The sequence below is a fragment of the Egretta garzetta genome, unplaced genomic scaffold, assembly GCF_000687185.1.
Source record: "Egretta garzetta isolate BGI_Z169 unplaced genomic scaffold, ASM68718v1 scaffold163, whole genome shotgun sequence".
Classification (NCBI taxonomy): Eukaryota; Metazoa; Chordata; class Aves; order Pelecaniformes; family Ardeidae; genus Egretta; species Egretta garzetta.
In genome coordinates, this window is record NW_009259308.1 from 232,416 (window position 1) to 255,461 (window position 23,046).

Sequence of the window (23,046 nt, forward strand, 5' to 3'; positions counted from 1 at the left end):
CTAGGTGCAGAAATGAGCATCTGTTGCTTGACCAAGCGGTGAGAACTTTTGCAGAAAACCATTCTTTATGCTATTTAGGGAAAAACACATTCATATGGGGCCTGTCTGTTGATTGCTATCTATTCCAAAAGGAATTATAAAGATCCACCTTTTAAAAAAATAACTTAAGAGAAATACCATAGATCAGAAAAACCTCTTTTTCAAGACAGGTAGCTGTTATCCTAGATTATATTGAAGTCATCTTCAAGGCCGCGTACAACCTTACCTATTTTGCCAGCGACAACCGGAGATTACCTCAACTGTGAACTGTGATCCCCTTTACAGATAAACTTGTATATACAAGGTGAAAAAATCTGTCCAATAAAATTTGCTATATATTTATGTATACACACGAACATATTATTGTTCAACTCCACAGTTTGCTAAAGAACAGTGCTGCAGAAGCTAGTTACTACAAATCTGGTACATGTTTTGAGGCAACAAATTATGTTGAGGCATCTTCCTACAGGCCACTGCACTGGAAAAAACGTACCAGAGTTGTATTTCTAGCCATAATAAAATGGGCAGGCAGATTAAAAGTAAAGTTCTTGTCTGTTGAAACCCATTTGTCAATATTGAACAGAACTTCTAATATTTCTGTTTCCAACAATTTTGACTTGTTTAGACTTTTCCTCCATTTTAAAGAATGTCGTCTAGCTTAAACAACTTTTATTTCAAAAATAAATCTAATTATGGTTTTAAAAATGGTTTAAATAAAGTGGATTTAAATTACATAAACAACATGAGTCAATTGACTTGAACTCATTAAAAACCAACTTTTAACACAAAATTTCAATGTTCAACCCTCCAATAGACATATTTAATCTGAAATCCCTAGCATTTGCATTGGACATGAAAAGACGTTTCCTGTCCCGTTCTATCCGTAATGAGTATACTAACATTACTGAGTACAGCTGAAAGTTTCAGTCTGTTTCTGATCTCTTCTAAGACAACTGCAGCCAGCATCACCATAAAAGCCTTATCACCCTGCAAGGAAAGTATGTGGTGTTTTCTCCAGAGCTCTGTAGTCATCCTGGCACAATAATTTTCGTCTCCTGAAAAAAAAACCCATGCTGGAACTATGTGCCTGGTGACAATATACTCTCTCCAAATAGTAGGAGACCACGTTACAAAGTCTGTTAGCAAAACTCATTATTAGGTGACAGCAAATTGATTACTACCAAATCCTTGCAAGACTGAAATGATGATGAATTACTTTCCACCTTATGGCAACAAGCAGCCACTTGGGAAGACTGTTGTTCAAAATCTACGTGCTGCTGAACAGAAACAGTCAGGAAAAGTTTCAGTTCAAGACTTGATCAAAGCAGGTTTACCTGCTCCTGGGAACATGAGGAGTGCAGCTCTTCCCTATCCCTCACGTGGACGCAGCAATTCTGATGAGTGTATCTGCTACCCCAATTTTCATTTCTATCAATGAACCTTTTTACTCTGCATTTCAAAGGGACTGGCCCCTTTTTCTTGGATGGTTGGGTTTCTTTTTTTTTCTTTTCTAATCTTAGTTTTTGCTAAAACACTGTGACATGTCTAGAGCCATTCTACTTTGACTGAAAAATTTTCTGCAGACTCACACATTATGCTTATTTGATACCTTTTATTCACATCATTTCAAGGAGTAACATTGAAATTAATTATTCGGTATCCTGCACAAAACTTAGATGGCAGTTACTTTCTATCTATATAAATTATTTACTTCAAAGCCTTTTCTATAAGCAAAGGTGAAAAGAGAGGCAGACCATAGGTGGCCAGATTTGCACACACCGCAACACACAAACTAGAAAGACAGAAACTGATTAGCAGAATCTTGTCAGAAAGCCAAAAACAGCAACAGAAGTTAGACAAAATGCTAAAGTAAAATTAACCTGTGATACCATACAACCTTTCAAAATCTACTGTAAGCAACTAAAGCACTACTGTGATAAAACCATTTCCTGAAAATCCCTCAAACTCTGTCAATCTCTGTCAACACCATGTCCAGAAACGGGTACTGGTGTGCTCTCTCCCTCCTCCCTCAGAGTCCCACTGGGCCAAAGAACTGCTTCCCTCCCACTTCCTTGACCACACATATGTTGAAAGATGCCAAAGATTCTATTTAGTCATCTCATCTACTTATTAATACCTAGAGCAATAAATTGCAGGGGATGGGTCACCGTTTTACCACAATTCCAGTTTCTGCCATCAACTTGGACCAACTCTTATTGCTGCTACCCCAATATCCCCAGAGAATTACTGAGAAACCACTATCTGCTTCCTGAAAGGGGAACAGCCATAGTGGTGAATGGAAGCCTCTCCTCTACGTTATTACAACTCCTAAGACTACCAACTTTGTTAGAGGGGTATCCGTATCTGAATCTTGTTTGACCAGGAATGAGATCAGGCCCCAAACCCATAACAGATACTTGACAGTTGCTAAGAGCTACCTTCCCATCCATTTCTTGAATGGGTAGAGGGAGATTGGTGGGGAGTAAAAGTGGGAAGAGAGCTCTTGCTTTCGACAGTTTACAACAGAGCATAAACCCCTTCCCAGATCTTATTAAAGAATAAACAAATTAAATCGTAAGTTTAGTCTACTCCGCTAGCATTGGTGAGAAGTCAGAAGCCACTGATGAAAAAAAATTTAGCAACAAAAGAGAACAGAATATACTGTCCAAGCCATGATATCCAAAGCCACTTCTTATGCATTTCTTTAATTTAGCTCCTGGCTAATCGTTTCCCGTCTGCCATCCCCATAATGTTTAAGAAGAAAAATAGGGAGGATCTTAAATGAGCCATAATGCATTTTCCTCCTGTTGGCAAGATGAGACCCCCAGCTCTCCTCTCTTACAGAGGGGGAGAGGGGAAAAGAAATATATTTCCAATCCACAGATGAAAATTTTAACTTTTTCCATTGTGAAAATTAAATGTGAAAAAGAAAAAACTAATATAAAAAACTTATTGTCTCCCGGGTTTGTTTGGGTTTGGTTTCTTTTTTTAAGTATTATTCGCTTCCTTTTATCATTATTTCTGGGGGAAGGGAAGGGAAGGGAAGAGAAGAGTGTTATTCATGAATTTGACAGCACTTCATATACAATCATTTTCATTCTTTTCTTGCAATTCTTGATTCACAAAGCAGCATTATGGCATCATTCTTGTGCATTAGTTTGGAAGGGAAAAGAAAAGACTGCAGACACGGTTTGTTCCTTGCCTATGGCTCCACGAGTGACATGTTTCCCAATAACGGAAGCCGAGCAGAAAATAAAGTTGAAGTGGTAGTAGACAGGTGAGCGCTCAACAAGGAATACCGCTGGCATACTGTGCCTATACTAAGGACCTACATGCACTTTTACAGACAATCAGAGGTATCTATATAACAAAGTAGCTGTGGATGGCATAAAAAAGCCATATAACTTCAGTTATTCAATTTCTTCATCCCACAAAAGTTTTCAGTATTTTTCATAGATTGAAAATGAAAATTCTGGAAGTTAGTTCTCAGCTTTTATCCCTAACACATTACAGATTACATTAACTATCAGGTCTCTTCTGATATTTGTTTATCCTATAATAAACTAATTTTGGTTTTTGATATCATCTGTTCAATAATTTCAGTTCCCTTATGTTTCTTCATTTCATCTCTGTACATTCTTGGAAATTTGTTTATTCTCATTTTGACATTAATTTGTTTTCTAACTTTTTTATCTCTTCCTCTCTCACAAATACACGGAACACCACAAACATATACATCTTTTTGTCTCTTTTCCTGACCATCTCCTGACTCCACCTTTCCTCCCTCCTTTTTTGCTGACCTGTCTCCATGGAAGAAGAGCTACCCTCCCATAAAACAAGGGAGTTCTGCAAATGTTTCTTGCTTCTGAAAGGAGAGTTTCCAGGAAAATAATTTTTATTAACATTTCCTCCCCCAGAGTAACTCCATGGTATGTTCTTCTGCCATACACTAATTAAGAAGCAGCAGGGAACAGCTTCCTTGTGAATAGCTGACAGACAACTTATTTACTGCAAGCAAGAGTAAAGATAACACTGTGTTATAGTTCACCTCATCATTGGTGAATTTTGGAAAAGAGGAGTGATAAGGCAGCAGTGACCATGAAAAAGGGAAAATCTTGCCATAATGGCACACCAGAACAGAGAGCTGGTGTTACAGTCGCACACCCTTCAGTAACTTGTCTTCACATCTTATGCTTTGCACGACCACCAACGACTTCAGCAATACTTTTTTTAGGGGGTGAGACAGTTCTGGTCAACAGAACACGGACTCTTTCACTTTCAGTTCCCATATAGCCTAACCACAAAGGACTCAGTCCTTAAAGGTCTCCCTTAGATTGCATATGCCCACAGCAGTGCCCGCACTGGCTCTACACAGCATTTTGTTCCAGCAGCTTTTACTGAATTGCCAAAGATTATACGAAACAGAAAAAGAAACAAATTTTGCTACAGATTATTTTAATCTTGTCTTTGTTCTTTTTCCTGAAAGTGCTAATAAGTGAAAAATGTAATTGTGATTTGGTAGATCTGCCCGTCTACATGTTTTTCTTTTACAGTGTGGGTTTTGGGGGTTTTGTTTGTTTGGGGCTTGGGATTTTATTTTTTTTTTTTTAAATAAAACCCAGTGAGATACAGCTCTTTATGTTTTCCACAGATGGCAGGTAATAGCAATCTGCAAGTTTTTATTGTCTTTTCCCCTCTCATTAAAAGAAAAAGAATTTTAATCATTTGCTGACCACACGTTTCAATTTCTTTTCACTGGTTCTTTCATAATTATTTCTCCTAATATTATGCTGTGGCAATGGGAAAACTATTCTAAACTTCAAGACTGGGAGAGCTTTCAAGGTCTGGCTGTATATCCTAACCACATTTTGATTCCATATCAACATCCCACAGCTTCGTTCCTAGAAGTACACTCCTTATGGGTGTCCCAATGGGACCTTAACTGCACCCACAACATGAACCTCTGCTCAGTTTATCTGAGACTGCTTACACCTGAACTATAAAAAAAAAAAAAAAAAAAAAAAATTATTAAACACCACTCCTCATCTACTCCCAGACCAAATAGCATAATTGGCCTAATACTCCAAAATGAATTCTAATTATGCTTCTGGGAGCTCAGTGAGTATCAGTGGAATATCTGTTCTGCCTTGCAAGTTAATGATAATTTCCCATACATTTCTTGTTTTCCAAGAATTAAATTTAGCCCTTGCACATTTCCACCAACTATGTATTACATCACGGGAATTTGAGATACGAATTAAAATTTAAATCTGTAAGTTTTTAATTATTGGAGTAGTACTACTTACAACAGACCTGCCATACTCTTCATAAATACATTTTTGGATAAAATTGTGACTGTACTACAGCACACAATTAAAATAAATTAGATGTTATAGGTTGTTTAATAGGAACTGGGAACATCATAAGGCAACATGAGGATGTCACTAAGCTGTATGACAGCTCCCAATGCCACTATTTTCTCCAACATGGAAGGCCTGTATGGAGCCAATTGTTCCACGATCTTGGAACCTTAGGTTGCACCAGAGAAGTAGCTCCATAAATAGCCAGCTTTGAACTCAGAAACATAAAAATACAAAAGAGCAGCTTTCTGTCTTTCCATGCTCCACACTCCCAGGCACTGTGCTCCAAAACCACACCCCAGTGATCTGGCCTATTTGCCAAGCATGGCTTAGCAGGTTTTTTAACCACATCCATGAATCTCCAACAATGTAAACCTCAGAGAGATTTAAGTGAAGTGAGAGAAACAGACAACTACCATAGTTATTTTCTGATTCAGTTGACGGTATTACTGCCTTGGGACATACAGATTTTCAAATAAACTCAAGAATCTGAGATTTGTGGTTGGATGCAGGAGGAGTGAAGCGATTCACAAAGACAACATGTTTAGAGTAAGGGGTGTTTTCGCTTTCTCTAGTGGCCAGTATTACATTCTCCAAGGAGCCTCTGCACCTTCCCAGTGCCTGAGCGACCACGGATAGTGTGACCGTACCTGAACAAGACTAATGAGGCAAAGAACATGAAGCCACTGCTCAGTCCAACTCACTATGGCAACTGCAGAAAGCTTTCTTTGCATATAAGCAACAGTAAAAGTATCTCCACAAATGTATGTTTGCGTGCAGATTTATAATCAGTGCTCCTTCACCACAAAAAAAAAAAAAAAACAAACCAAAACCGTATCTTTTATTGACATATGTTTGTTTTTACAGCAGTCACCAAAGAAACCTACAGCCAGTGCAAAGCAGAACTTTGTAACCACCATGCTCTCAAACACATCAGACTTGTATTACCTGAAACAAATACTGGTCAAAATGGAGATAACGTTTAGACATTTGCTTTAAAGTGTAGCATCCTTTCCACCTGCCAGTGTAGGCCGCAGAAGATACACTCTAGTTAGCATATTACTGACAGGATGATGAGAAAGCTCCTGTCAGACATGGGCCAGTCGGGTGTTTGAGACAAAACGCACAGCCCCAGCTGACTAGTTAGGAAAAGACTGGTGAGGTACAATTACAGAGGCATATGACAAGCTTTCATGCTTGAGTGACTTGAGAACCGATGACATGGCTTTAAACAGCAATCCTTCCTACCTCCGGTCACAAAACAGCAATAAGTCAACTGATGCACTGTTGTAAAATCATGATTTATTCCTTTGCTTTGAATACATGAGAGCGTGGTATGATGTTCTGGTAGACTACCACAGCAGGTGCACTTGGGGCCGAAACATCTAGGGCCTGCCTCCAGCATGCATAAAATCAATGCTGTAGTTCAGCCTTCCAGGAAAAGCCATCCACAGCACTTTAATAATTTATAGAAAGACTGAATTAAAAAAATTATTTGTACTGAAACACATACAGCTCCATGCAACTCATCAGAATACATGCAGATGCAGTGACGTGTGAGAAAACGGTGCTGTGCAAGAACATACAGCATGGCATTTAGGAAAGGTCTTCCCTTTACAGCTGAAGCGAAACAACTAACAGCCACCTCTGTGAATAGATCAATTCCTTTGTTTCATTCATCCTTTCATTTAATGCAAAGCCATATAATTTGTTTCTCTTTCATAGTTTATTGTTCAAAAGCCAGAAATGGTAATTTTTGCTACAAACAGACCTTACAGAGCATAATCCTCAGGCGAGCCGAATCCATCTCACTCTAACACTAAGCCTGAAGCAAGCTGTGAGGTTGGCGATAATCACGTTATTAAAGTGGTTGGAAAGTCAAGCTAATAAAAGAATCAACAGTTAGGGCAAATAATGACCCAGAAGCTACAACAGAAAGGAGTGGTGGGAAGTTTCCACTTATATCTTGGTCGCAATTGGTAGGGCAAGTAGACAAAGATCTCCACCAAAGCAGTTTTTAAAGGGGGTAAAGCCACAGAAAATCAATTTAAAGAAAGATGCAAAGAATACATAACAATTGCAAAAATCAGAAGATGCATTTAAAACAAATCCTGCTTGGGTGAAATAAAATATAAGCTGACAATTGAAGCACACCCTCAGGATAAAATGGTACTTATTTTTGCTTTTTTTTTTTTTAAAAATTAAAAACTCTACTCAACAGCTTAAAATAGGCAACCTTCTTTTCTCTTTCTCTTTTTTCCTCCAAAGTAAAGCTTCCTTTTAAATATAGCATCACTCTTCCGCCTTTTTTCTGTAATAGGACTATTCCTTTACTTGGGTATAATGAAAGCATGAAATCTGTAGGGCAGAAATGCTAGACAAAGAATTCCTATATGTAAGTTAAGTGTAGTTTTCCATTCCTGGCCCCCCACAAGAAGGGCGAGGAAAAAGTGAGCAAGGCCTTGAATTATGCCTTTTGTTATCAGTCACTGCCCTGAGATAGTGAACCGAAACAGAGCTGATAACTCAAAGGTGACATCACAACCCAGTCTTCATGAACTGACATAAACACTTGATATTCAGTTAACCCCAAAGATAAGGCACAACTCCCCTAACACAAAGTTGTACTTGATAGCACTATTTTTGAACAAATAATCTTTTCAAGTATCTGTAAGCTTTAATTTAGGAGTATTAAAACACGACCTTTGCAACACAAAGTGCCAGCTTGCTGTGTTTTGTACACAACTGTAAACCAGCACAAAGCTAGCAAATGCTCGTGTCCAAATACACTCCATTTGTTTATTTGTATTATATTAAACAATCCAGTATTTTAAAGTATCTTATGCCAAAGACACATTTCATCATTCTCAGCAATTCAATTAAATTCTTACAGGAAATACTGAGAAGTGTTTGATTTATTTTTTAAAATATATTGTTCTGTAAAGAAGCAAGCCTTGCATCGGTCCTGTTCTGTTTATGAAAGAGATGAGCAGGTAGCAGTTCTCACTGAAGTTCCCGATAGCCGGGTCTATTTTCCTGTTCTATCAGAACTCAATAATGCAAGCAAAAATTAACCCTGTCCTATATTAAAAGTTGATTCAAGATGATGTGGCAGTAATTTCATTTAGCTATGACTTAAGTAATGCTAGTACACTGAAAAAAAAAATAACCAGGAGAAAGTGAAATTGATGTGCTATCTCTTTTAGGACTTGACCTGCAATCTAGTATTTACATTCACACCTTGGGGACATTCTTCAGGATGTCCAAATGCCACTACAAATGTCTGCTATTGCTACCTATCCTTGTCCAGGAGAGTAATATAAATCATTTTGAAGTGAGGACACCATCAAGACACCTACTACTTAATGAAAAAGTTTGGCATAAACAGCTGAATTTTGAACAAAGTTTCTCACAACCAGCATACTGTATCTGTTGTTCTGTAGTGACTTCCAAAAAGCTTGGAATCTGAACATAGAAATAAGGTGGTCTAAATCAGCACACAGTGATTCTGATACCTTCTCTTCTCTTATCATAGCAACAGAGAACAGTTGAGATGTTCAACCTAACAAAAACAAGTCTTAAGAGGATCCAAATGTAGGCTGAGAGTATGATTCTACATTGTGTTAAGCAGACGGACACGTGCCCATCTGCAGAACAAACCTTCCACAGGCACAGAGCTGCCATCATGATTCCTATCTCCTCTCTACTGGAGCAGTAAAAGAGGTTTGACTGGGGCATCACTGCAGCTGAGGTTTTCTTACAGCGAATTTTTTTTCCTTTTTTATTTCCCCCGATATAGCAAGCTGGGTCCCAGACTTGCAAACTGGGGGGGAAAAAAAAAAAAAAAAAAATCTGATTCCACAGGTTTGCTACATCATATGAACTTCTACTAAGCCAGGTTCTTTGAAAGGGCTTTGCCTTCAAATTCCATTCACTCATTTGGGTGGTCTTATTACTGTGCTGTAACACCCAATTCACCCCCATTTGGTGGGGGTGGAGGGAAGTGTGATAAAATATGGAAATTTCCTAAGATAAAATAAAATCTTTGGTGGTTAAAAAAATACATCATAGGCTAGTAATTTGAAGATTGCTTATATTCATTCACTGTTTTTCTGGTTTTCAGTTGTTCATGTGGCCTCTGCTTATATGACCCCATGTTTCCTTTACTCTCCAATCACCATGGACTTACTTAGCTCCATATTCTGCAAACCACTGGTAAAGTGCTGCCTTCATACATTCCACAAACTACAATGGTGACTACAGATCCAGGGACCTAACAGTGGTGTTTAAAAAAAAAATAAATAAGGCACTTACATAATTGCGCTACTACCATCTAGAACTGTAAAACCTGTCAGCCTTTTATGGTGATTCTGAATCTTCTCTATCTTCAATTTCCTTTTGTCTCAAAAGAATTTAAAGGGGTTTTATCCACTATTTATAACGCAAAAATTCTCACTCTTTACATGCACGCATATGTATTGGAAATTAGCACCTTCAAGCCTTTGAAAATACTAATTTTTAGTACCTTAGCCAACCTTGTACCTATGTGTTGAAAATAACTGTTCATTTATTTAGTAGTACAATTAGCAGTGTTCAGGAACATAACGTTGATTTTCCACCACAGAAAGCACATTAAACAAAATGTTTTAGGCAGTACTGCTGAAAAAAAAATAAAGGTATTTTCAATGACTGTGCTTAACAGGCTAAAGATTCTGCATAACAGATATAATCTATGATCAAAGTTGGTTATAAAGTGACAGTTTTGTACTAATGCAAAATTAATCTTGCGAATATTTTCAAAATATAGGATATCTTAAAAACTTGTAAGATTCTGTGAAGAATAAAACAAAATAACATCTGAATATTTAGGTGTACTTTCAAAATTAAACACAACTTTCTTTTATTAAGCAGTCTAAGCAGGCATAAGGCGTAAAAAAAATTAAAAAAAAAACCCACCTTTTTATGTGGGCAGTAGCCTAAAACCTTTAATAAAAAAAAAAAAAAATGCTATTTTGAGTTGTACATTATTATCAGTCTGAAGAGCTGCTCCAAATCAGAGCTATTACAGTATGCACTCCCAAACCACTCTAACAAAGATGAATCTACCTATTACCAGGTTAGGATAGCAGCTATTATTATGGGCCCTTGATTTCTTTCAAGTAGCTCCAACGGAATAAGCCACAAGTGAATAATAAAGATCTTATAATAGCCCTTAAGAATTCTTTTTAGGTTAGAAGGCACAGAAATGAACTCAGGAGAGTTAAAGAACTCTCATCTCCTGATAAGAAAAATAATTAACCTGACTTAATGTATCCGAGTAGGTCTTCTATAAATCAGACTTTTGTACTTCAAGAGCCAGACTAAAACCATGTATCAGAAAAGTATGTAGATATTGTCTTATAAGTACACATGGAACATATCTAAAACCACAAAGGTCTGCAGGTCATTTTGTGAAATGTTCAATATATTCTACTTAAAAGGAGATGTGTGAAGTACTTACAGTGCTTAGTTTGCTAGAGGTAATAATGATTCGTCTCTCGTGCAACATACTGGCATAAAGTTGCAGCATGTTGTTCACATCCACAGCAACAAAATATTCAGTGAGGTTTCTCTGTTTAAATAAATAAGATGTTAACAATATAGCAACAGTAGTAGCTAACTGGAATATTTTATATATTACTTACAAAAATTTTTGTCCAATTAGTAGGTGGAGAAAAAAAACAACCCAAAACTATGTAAGAAATCCCTTTGCATTAAAATTTGTATGCTTTAAGAATAATTGATTGGGTTTTAAAGCCAATGAAAAACTAACTTTGGTGTAAGTGATTAATATTTTTCTCATTTGATTATGCTTGTATATTTTGATTTGCCCTTTTTTTTTTTCCAAATTTGAAAAAATATGAAATTTGCTATTTTATGAATAGCACCGTACGCTATTAAGGTAACCATTACTTCCAACCCAGGAACAGATTTTCCATCACTGCAATAACTGTTCTGTCATAGCTACAACAATAAAACTGTGCTGTTTTGCCAGGCTCTCCCAAAGTCAACACCTTTTATTCAACTTCAAGTACAACAAAACAGCTTGTTGAAAAACACTGAGCTTCTGCTTGATCTGTATGTGCCAGGACATCAAACGTCCAGCAGCACTGGTAGAAGGTACTGGGTCCTTCCTGCAGCCGCCCTCTTCGCCCCAGTAAGAACCCCATCTGTGGTGGTCCTTACTGCCATCCCCATCTAACTGCCATCCCCACGGTGGTGTTTAATGAGAAGCAAAGTCACCAGCACCTCTTATTTATAGTTTAGACAACACAAAAGTGGGGGAAAAAGAGAAAAAGGGCAGATGGGGAGGGGGATGTCTGTGTTCCAGCTGAACTTTACAGTTTTTCTGCATGGCACAGTGCCAGACATATACAAGTTCTGAATAAGCTGAAATAGCTACCAGCAAAAATTGCCTAGGGAAACAGCAAACTTTTGTAAATGTTAGAGAATATATGAAAATCTACTAATAAACCCCACAACATACAAAACATTTAATTTCACACATTCACATCTGCAACCAGAACTCTTACTCATCTCTTCTCAGGAACAACATATTACTGAACATTAACGTAGGAGGCCAATCAACTATATGCCCCAACCCAGGGATAAAAATCTGAACAGTGGAACTTAGTCTATACTGACAGTGGCCCACATGTGGCAGGCAGCAAGGTAATGCACCCCTGAAAAAACAGCGAGGGCAAAGCAAGTGGTAAAGGCTTCAGAGTGGGGTGACCCCCCGGACTGCCAGCACCCCCCCGCAGGGCCCAGGACACAGCAGCCGGCTGTGGCCTCTCCAGCTCACAGCCCTCCGCAGTCAGGGAGTGTCGCATGGGGCAGAGCTGCTGGACACCAGTTACCGGTTTATCTCCTTACAGATGCTACTGTATGAAAAGCTAACTTCATTTAAAGCCCAGATGATGATCATTAGGTTGACCTCCTTTTTGGGTATTGCAGTATTAAATAAAAAAAGATATTGAAAAGACAAACAAAGACCAAATGGACAATCCAGTTTCATGTAAATTCAGAAATGCATTATTAATTCAAAGACATGGAGTACAGAGTCATTATCAGTCCATGTTGCATAAAATTTTGGAAGAGAGAAAACCAATAGCTTTAAGACTACAAATACTCCCATTTAGAAAGAAACTGTGGTCTTTCAAGTGCTACTTTTAACTGGTTGTCAGAGGCTGATGCACCATGATAATTTGAGTCCGGTTTACCTCGGACACCCCCTAACACTGTAGCTGACAATGGTATGCTGATTCTGTATTGCAAAAGCTGTGGTAAAAAAATCTTTGCAATCTTGTACAGACCAATATATCTTTGGGGGACAGTCGAAGTTATTTCCGCATTATATCAGAAAAGTTACTGTCCCTGAAATATGTGAATCTTACAACAAAGAATCAGAAAATATATTTTATTGCTAATTTGCTGTAAATACCTCATCTCTTCAGTCCCTGCATGTTCTAACCCTCCATTAGTACGATACTATTTGGATTCATACTGGAAGGATGAGACTTATAAATGGAGTAAAAAGTAATTATAAAGAAGGCACCTTGAAAATTACTTTTCATTTCTCCCACAGAATCAGAAAAATAAATCCACAGTGGCACCACTGCGAGATCCTCCATCAGCCAGAGGCCCAGAGTGAAGCTTCCCCACGTTTTCTTCAAGTCGAAAACATAATGCACCTTCTAACCTTCAAAGCTATGTTTTATTAGGTCCCCAAATAATAAGCTAGAAGAGGAGAATTCTTTAAAATAGAGGAGTTAACCCCTAGGGTGAAACAGATGAAAATAAACATTTAAAAACTAAGCCTGGTCCTGCCCAAAGAGGCCTTGCAACAAAGGGTGTTCTCTCTCACTCCTCTATCCAGCAACTTTCTGTAGTTTTCTGGGTTGCAGCAATGGCTGCGCCATCACCTCTGGGTCCCCGGGGCAGACTCCTTTCCACCACCACAGACGTACCCGTGGGCCTCCTCTCCGCTACGAGCGCCCTACCACTCCTTGCCAGCCTAGGTTTCCCGGCTCCGTTTCCTTCCCTTGCCCATCCCACCCTATGGCCCAGGAGCCGCTGCCCACCCGGGACACTGAGGGGCACAACCTCCCCTCTCACCCGCAGTGCGGAGGCGGGGAGCGGGCGATGAGGACGCCTTCCCCACCACGCCTGGCCGATGCACCGCCGCAGAGGCTGCGAGCATGCTTCTGTCACGCTTTCCACACAAAAGCCACGACATCTACCAACAACAAGTTCTGCGGTCCTGCGTGATTTTGTACTGTGGGGAACCCCCAACAGCTTAACTTTCAGAAGGAAGCTATTGTTTGAGAGTGTAAAAATGCACAACTATACATCCATATTCAATTCCAAATTTAAATGCAAGCCTGGAAAGCAGAAAGTTTCAAAACTCTTTTATTCACTGTTATCTAGCTAAGCACATCATAGAGAATGCAATCTGAGATTTCACATTTGCAATCTACCCACAGCACTGTCAAGAGCTTAGTATCTACAGAACGTAAGTCTTCATAAAAAAAAAAATAAATAATTATCACCATTCTTGGTGCATGGTTACCATCCAAATGTAAGCAGGTACAGCATGTTTTCAGAAAGCCTGAAACGATGCCTTCTTACACAAAAAATAACTGCATATCTTGATAGCTGAATTTGCAGCTTAGCAATGCAGTGTTTAAAGGGCAGGTATTCAAATAACACAAAGTGCAAAAGTAGAATATATTTTATATAAATAATCCCAATAAATGCAAACAAGCCAAGTAAATGTGAACAAAGGGTAGATATAACAGTGGTCAAAAATGCCCTGTTAATGCTTTAAAATAGATTAATGATGAATGCAACAGTAACTACTAGCTAAAGGTTGTAATAATAGACATCAATCATACTCTAAAAATAGTCCTGGAAAAAAAAACATCTCCTATTGATAAAAGCAGAGTTCAGCCCTACCCACAGAATGAGGTTGATAATTCTCCTAAATATTTAAAAAAGAAACTGCATACTTACACTTTCAGGGATTGTTGGCAATCCAGTTATATCAGGAGTAATGAAATACGAGTGCTAATAAATGGGGAAAAATAGTGAATAATTTATGCACACAGAAACCAAAAATTCTTTTTTAAAAAAAATCCAGCATTTAGGATTTCTAACCCCATCTTTGTTTAAGCAAATAGCCATTTTTCCAATAGCATTCTTACCACTACTAGACAAAGAATTAAGCAGATCATGACACGAAATGACAAGCTCTGGTTCAGCACAGCACACAAACCAAGGCAACAAAACACTGGGCTACAGTTTTGACATAACTCTGAAATTAAGCCAGCTTTAAATATTGTTGTGAGCCTGAGAGTAGCATTGATTAACTTCAGCATTGATTTAAAAATTGCAACCGAAAAAAAAAAAATGTTTAGGGACAAAATGTAAATTTAGAATGGAAATGGAGAAATAATTCGTATGAGAAAATTAATTAGAATAGAAATATTATTACTTGATATATATTCTCATCGCTTTCCAAACACCTTTGAATCAAAAATGTGCTAACAGAAATGCAAGGTCTGACAGCTTGAGACTCTGCAATCATTTATGAAATACATAAGCAATTTTATGCATCTTAGTTTGAGGCCATCTAGGATGTAAATATTAAATGGATTAAACTAAAACCAGATGCAATTTAAATTATTCTCATTAATCCAGCACTTTTAGTAGTTACCAGGCATGAACTTAGCTCAGTAATTTTAAGGTATTTTTGCATATTAGTCTAAATCTTGAAGGATAAAAAAAACTTAAGTGTATACTACGTAAATGTGATAATTATTGACTTTTTAGCTTTTATTTGTTTTTAACAGAATTTTGACATTTTTTGTCGAGTTTCTTTGGTTTTGTAGTGTATTTTAAAATTATAATTAATTAACAACACAAATACACAGTTTGTTTTCAAGTCATACTTGAAAAAGATACCAAAAAGATATACCAAAACATAAAGGAAGTCTATAAGATATTAAATATGTCTTGTGTTCAAGCAAAAAAAAAATTTATTAATACTATTAACTCTGTGTAGGAGACTTATTAAACCAGCTTGATACATTTAATAGAAAGTTTTCCCCACAAATTAGGTCATTTGGCAATAGTTAAAAACTTAAGAAAAAAAATTGGCTTAAAAAAGGCATCCCATAAACATCATAGCACTTGCACAATAAATATCCCAGGTTATTGTTTTGCACCAACAGAGGAAAAAAAAAAAAGCTAACTCCAGTTAGCTCTAGTGAAGAGCAGAAAAATATTCAGATTAATGGAATGCCTACATTCTTCAGAAGTATAGTGAGAACAGAAAATTATTTCCTATATGAAATAAGGTCACAGAATATTTATCAAAAGATTTCTGAGTAGGGAATTTAATAACTAAGAGAAGTAATTATTTATAATTAACAAAGTAATAATATTTCACTCATTAAACAGAAAAGGAAGTCAGAACTATGAGAAGCAAAGACCCATTACTGCAGTCATTAAGAGTCATAAAGCAGCAAAAATAATGTGGTATGGAGTCCTTGCACATCTTTGTGAACTCCCTTAGGAACATGTACGACCTTGAAAGAGATACTAAATTAATAGTTGCTGCCCTGTAGAAAGTTTTCTCTAAAAAGGGCACTAGAAAATGCATGTTTTCTTCATCAATTTAAGGGTTTGATTTTGGTTGCAGTTTTTACAAAAGCGCACACTCATATAGCTCTGAAGTTAGATTGATTTAAATAGAATAGGTACATTAATATTAGACTGCTCTTTTAGGCTGAAGACAGCAGCAGAATTTCCCAAAGGACAGGTACAAATAAGCCTGAAATCAAAAGAGATATCCTATAGCAAGTAATTATTTCTTTAATTACAATAGACTTTAGATAGTCAGTGCCTTTTAAACTCACCGATACAAGACAAGGCTGTTTTTTCAAAACTTGCTCACTTGCAAAAATCATCTCTTGGTTCTTATGCAAGATGAGAGAAAGATTGAACAATTGACTTTTTAGTTTTCCAACAAAAAGGCTAAAGCTGACTCTAATGCTTGTCATATTCCATGGTTAAAATACTGGCTGAAAATACAGTTTATTCTTTGTATTCCTCCCCCATTTGAATTCAGACTTGACTTAGCCAGCTTTTCCAACAAAAATAACAAAACAAAACAAAGTAAAAAGACAAAAAAAAAAAATCCCTTTTGTTAGCCCTCTATGGGTAAAATAAAAGTGACTCAATTATATTTAAGCCCAGGTTTCACAGAATGAACGATCACCCCTCATAAATTTCAGCTGCAGAACCTTTGTTACTGGGAGCAATTGGTGAGAGTAGAACTTGGTCCCTAACTGGACCCACGGCATTTTGGTGTCCTCCTGACCAAGGATTACTGGGAAACACCATGTATCCAGATACTGGGCATAATTTATGCATGATTAGATACATGCAATCCTAAGTGTTGTTGTGGTCTGCCATCTAAACCCCGCTTCAGCATCTATGAGCCTTACCCTGCACCAGGCCTGTATAAATGGAGGGAGGGATCTTTTTAATTCTGCATCATGAAGTTTGAACTAGACTCATCCTGGCACATGAAAAGCCAACTCATGATGTCATTTCTACAACTATTTTTCAGACTGTAACTTCTTTTTCAGTCTATTACTACCGACAGTTCCAGTCTAGCTTATTTACAATATACAAGGAGCAAGAAAGGAACATCCATGTAAAAGACCAGGCACACAAAGGTAGAGTTGAAAGTGGCCAGAAACGTTTCCCTGCTCCCTGCAGCACTGAGCATTACAAAACCAGAGATTCCTGTAGATCCAACAAGCGTTCTGATTCAGGCTAAGCTATTCCTGCCCTGTCTGAACCCACAATATTTGCTCGACTGTACCTGCAGCAGCCAAACATTTGGCAAGATGCCTGCATTTAGATAATGATTATTCAGCTAAAAAGATTACAATACTCTTTGATGTAACAAGCTAATGGGAACAAGAAACAATTGAGGAAAAAAAAAAATTTCAGAAGTCAGATAATATTGAAATAAAACCAGCAAGCATCAACTTTACTGCAAGCAATTTGTCATCCCAGTGTTGCCAGCTGCATTCACCACAACATCCATTTCCAGGGTCAACACAACGTTCATTCTGAGGTAGGCAAGTTCCATGCAAGATGAACTGCAACACTGATAGCAACAGGCAGTAACATTTTGCAAGAAATGCAAGGAAAAATATCTTTAAAACTTCTCTACATCCCCTCTGAAACACCTAGGATTTTTAAAGAACTTTATAAAGCGTTTTAAGGTTCCCAAATTAGAATTGGTTATAATACTGCAATTAATGATAGCAAAATATTATTTGATATACAGAAGTATCCTTTGCAAAAGTACTATGAACTGAAAAATAACTTGAAAATATTACACTGACAACAGAAAGAAAAAGCTTAGCAACAGAAACAATTCTGACTGGAGCCTGAAAAACCAGTACATTGTTCCGGTGAAAAACAACACACAAGACTGGAAGGACTTCCAAATACAGTGGATTAGCACTGTTCAAGGAGGGGAAATATTAGGCCTCTCTAGCCTGGTGAAAAAAGCATAACAAGGAATCTGAAACATGACAAACTAAAATTAAATAAAGGTAGCATGATGTTAAGCAGCAAGGGCGAGTAACTACTGGAACAGAAGTGGTACTCTCCCCATTTCTGTATGCCTTCATCTTAGGGCCAGATGCTTTTCCAGAGTATGTGCTTACTTTACTCAAAAGTATTGGGCTCAGTTCTAAAATACATGAGTTGAAAGTAACAGGAAATGACACATATAAGGTCAAGAAAAATAATCTAACGAACTTCCAGTGTATGCATAACGGAAGCCTTTACAAAATCACTTCTTTCTGTGCCCTGCTAACCATGGTAGTTCAACCAAGAAACAGTTCTTTGCACAAAGTTACTTATGCGTGCAGTAAGCATACAAATGCTGTGAACATGAATGACGTCTCAGAAACACCAGAGGCTCTGTATTGGCTTTACATTTCATGCAGGCTCTACAAATGTATTTAAACACGCATCCATATGCTATTTCTATTAAAAACTTCAGCAACTGTAATGGTGACAGGCCCACTTTTTGATGTTTCTGCGGCCACACCACCTTGTCACACTGTCACTGTCCAGTTCCACACCCCGAAAAGTCAAGAGCACAAAAGCAAGGCAGGCACAGACACTTCTTCCAACTAGATGGGCTGAAAGTTTCATGTAACGCAGCACGCTTCTCCTCCCATCTTTCCTACTGCATTTTTGCATGATCTAGCAAAACTAGGAAGAAGGGGAAGGAAGATGGGAAAGAAACCGTCTTACATAGATTTTTGTCCAATCCTGCAAGTCTACCTACTGAGACAAAACAGTGTTACTGTGTCCTGATTCACAGCAGGAGAAAACAAAATTATCTAAGTGAAACAGCTGGAAGCACAAAAAAGCAGTTCTAGCACTTCCAGATCCCACTGCACTTTACTATCTCATCCACAGAGAAAAATTCAAATTTGTGCTTCTGTGTGACTATGACTTTAAGAGAACAACATGAGACAGTGACAAACTATTCTGCCAAAAAAAAAAAAAAAAAAGTTTGTCCAAGGCAGTTAATGAAATGATGGGAAGCAACGTAAGTTTACTCTTTACAAAGGGTTGTTGATTTTTTTTTTTTGTTTCAACCTTACCTACTATTTTATAGTCAGTAATAGGAGTAGGAGTTAAACAGAAAATACTTACCACACTTAAACTGACTAAAGCATTCGCCTTTGGCACAGGATGGCTATACAATGATTTTAACAAATCATTTGATTCATTTTCCTACAAGGAATATTTTTAAACGGTAGTTAATTACTGTATAAAAACTGACTCATTACCATTTACTACACATCAAACTATATATATTGACAAAGATATATATATATATTTAATGAGAAAACCAATTGCAATTCACAGTGAAGTATTGAAATATTAAGCACAAAAATTCAGGCCAACTTTGTAGCTCAGAAAATGATTGTATTTGCAAGTTAAGTCAATCTCTTACATAATTCCCCATATATTCCTTAAATGAATCACACTATTTGCAACTGAGAGTAGTGTTAACACATCTAGCTGGTCTGTGCATCTTGGACATCATCTTCCTAAAACTGTTAGCCACGACATTCGTCTATTCGAAGTTTTACTGAATATGCAGCTACATAGCTATATTGTATACTCTAAAAATGATTCACCAGAGTACATAAAGCAGTTACTAAGGTTTACTAAAAAGTACATGCAGCTACTGGGTTTAATTAGGATCCCCCACCTTGACCTCCTGCCTGTCTAGGAGACATTTACTTGGGAAAGACGTGCGGCTGAAGTTTTTGTTTGGTTTAGGGGTTTTGTTCGGTTTAGGGGTTTGTTCATGGAGATTAAATTCTTTTTGTTGTCAAAGTATCCAAACCAAAAGTATCAGTGACAAGCCAGGGCCAGCTTTTAAACATATTGTTTGAGTTTGCAGGAAGCTTCCACCTCTCCCTGCAAGAATGATGGTATTACTGGATCTCAGACCAGTAAACAAGACTTTGGGTCTAGCACTTGGTCAGACAAACAGTGCCTGGGCCAGGAGGGAGCAGTGACCTCTAACAGCCTCCTCAGGAACAGATATGGCACTAGGCAATACAACAAATCACTTTCATACACCACTAACATTTTCTGACCCATCAAAACTGTTTTCTCAGCATATAGGACAACAGCTTATAACCCAGCAACTTAAATTGGTTGCGGTAATAGCTGCAATGCCAGAACCAGTGACCAAGAAACAAATGGGAAGGTGACCCCTACTCCTTCTGCCAAATACAATCTTAATAACAATTTTTACTATTACAGCGAAATCGGGGCCAAAACCAAAGTCTCATTATACCATTTACAACACTTAAATGTATTCCGCACTTTATTTAAACACAGCTAACACCAAACTTCCCTGTTGCATTTTCTTTTTACATAAAATAACACCATTCTCTATAGTCCATTTACTATAATGCACAATAATTGCTTATTCTATAGTTCATATATTCTTGAAATGTCAGCTTTTCCAGTCTACAGCATATGGCTGACTATTGATGCTTTTTTTTTTTTTAATTACAATCTAGTACACTAATATAGTTAAAGCAGAAAGGTATAGCTTTAATGTCCTCAGTAAAGACAGATGCCAGTATTTCTTTTCCTGTGTAATCCTGCAATATGTCTAATTGCTCATGAATATGCAAACTAAACTATCATGATTCTTCACCAAAAGCTGCAAGTAATTTTGTCTTGCTAGTTGAGATGACAGAATTACGAGAGGTAGTTTTTAGTTAATATGAAGGGTGAAACAGTACATCATATTTTATGCAGTTCTGAAAAAAAAGTGTTTGTAACTGATAATCAGATAGTTCCAAAGATCTACAGTTTACAAGCAATACGTCATACAGATCTCCAGTGATGTGACACTTTACTCACACTTCACCCAGGACTTGTTTATGCTAAGATTGACACTTGATAAAGGTATATTCTCAGCAGCTTTTTAAGAGTAATGTGGCATCCAAATGACAGTGGCAGCTGTATTTTCAGATTCTTTGAATTACAATGAATGTGAAAACTTGCTTCTAAATTCTACTAAAATTTTCAACTTTTAAACAGTACAGAATACAGTACTTTAAATGGTGACTATTATTTCAAAGAAAATATTTTTCACAGAGAAATAGAGTATCTGAAATTACCTGTTCTTTAGCCAAATAATCTGCCAGGGTATTTAGGAGCTTGTAGTATACCTCAAACCATGGTAGGTAACTAAAACAAGAGGGAAAAAGCATTTTAATAAAATATCAATGTATTTTTCCAGTGCTTATAGAATACTATTATGATTAATGACTTGCACATTTTTATAACATCTCTACATATAATTAAAATGCATATAAAACTTTTCCCCACAAATTTAATGATACGTCACTGATAGATAGTAGCAAAGCTACATTTCTTTATGCTGGACATCTGCTTGAAGTTCCATTAAGCGTAGATTAGCTCATAATACTTTCACTTCACATCATTTTAAAGGCACCAAAAATAATTTTAAACACTATCAAATCACGTTCCCATTATCTTTAATTGTTAAGGCTTTTAGTAGTTATGTTATTTGCAATTTTGAAATTCTACGTCCTGTTGTACCTGGTGGACTGCCAGAACTGCTGCTTCCCTGGAAAATGAAAAACAATTTTACCTGGGTAGACCAGGTACCCCGTATTTGACAAGTGGTACAATACTATGCAGTAGTATAGATGTCACACAACATTGGTCCCCCTATAAAGTCATTTCTATAGATAGAATTAACTTCTGAAAATAAGAGAGTATTCACCAATATTGTAAACACACAGCACATTAACACATGAATACTTAATAGACTTTTAGCACAAGTCTGCAGGCCGTAAGCATGCAATACTCTCCGTGAGTTAAACAGAATCCAGGATAAATAAGAAATAACCAAAGAGCATGAGAAAAGAAACTCAAACACAGCAGCATCAGTTCCATTTTTCCACCATCTATTTACAGAACAGTTACCTTTAACAGTGACATTATCAGTGACGGCATGCTACAGAACTTTCCATAACCACTATTTAAGCCTCTGATACAGATGCAGTAAGTCTGGTAAACTACACAGTACCAGTATAAATTAATCCTTATTTACAAATTACATACCTTCTCATGTCTGTTTGAATTTTATCACAAAGAACATTACTAAAATGGTAATAGTATGGTTAATATTAGTTGTTTGACATTAGAAGGGGGGGAGGGGGCTGGGAAGGAAATAAAGCCTGAAATGTTTTTACATTTCATACCCGCATGTAACAATACTACACACTTTGTTATTCAGTGCAGTGTAAATCCACAGACATACTTCCAATGCATTTCTTAAAAGGTTTAGCGTGTACTGTGGACGGACCTTAAAATTTCAAAACGTGCTAACTGCAACTGCAAAAGCCCCGTGTGCAGAACCTAAATGTCTTCTCTGATAGGAAAAGGAAACCTGTTAGGGGAAACCCTGGCTGGAAGAGAAGCCAAGTCTACTTTTGTGCAGTAAGTCCAGTGAAGGGTTATGTTTTCTTTGCAACACCTCTGTTCTCAGTATGCAGCTGGCAAGGCTTTAGAAACAGATCCCAATTTCTCAGGGCAAAGAAAGAGAACAGCAGAAATCTGAACATAGTTAAAGTTAATGTACTTTCTAGCAATCTTACTTTGCTATCCTTATAAATGCTTAACTGCTGGTTCTTAAACCACAAAAAACCATCAGCAATTTACTCTTGCCAAGTCAAAGAGGCACAGAAGCAATGATTTCTTTTCGAGCCACTGTATTAATGTCTTTATCATACTTTACCATACACTGTACGAGCTATTAATCAAAACTACACCAACCTCTTAACGCTCACAGACATTTTTAATGCTTGGCATTGTTGACAGTAGTTAAGCATTTGCTTTTCAATATATTCTTATATAACCATAACATTTACTTCACTGCACCTGTGTAAGGCTACTCACTGCTTACAGGCAGGAAAGCTGCATGCCCCTTTAAAAC

The 23,046-nt window shown here is 37.2% G+C and overlaps 1 protein-coding gene across 1 annotated transcript in view; it reads right to left on the minus strand.

Moving 5' to 3' along the window:
- The window catches only part of DENND1B (DENN domain containing 1B), a 162,190-nt gene that overhangs the window by 62,665 nt on the left and 76,479 nt on the right, over window positions 1–23,046 (minus strand). The window contains exons 7-11 of the mRNA XM_035891739.1: window positions 21,200–21,269; window positions 19,200–19,280; window positions 16,361–16,420; window positions 14,454–14,507; window positions 10,900–11,010 (exon numbers count right to left, since the gene is read on the minus strand). Of these exons, the coding sequence (XP_035747632.1) occupies window positions 10,900–11,010; window positions 14,454–14,507; window positions 16,361–16,420; window positions 19,200–19,280; window positions 21,200–21,269 (376 nt within the window). The remainder of the gene's footprint in view (window positions 1–10,899; window positions 11,011–14,453; window positions 14,508–16,360; window positions 16,421–19,199; window positions 19,281–21,199; window positions 21,270–23,046) is intronic.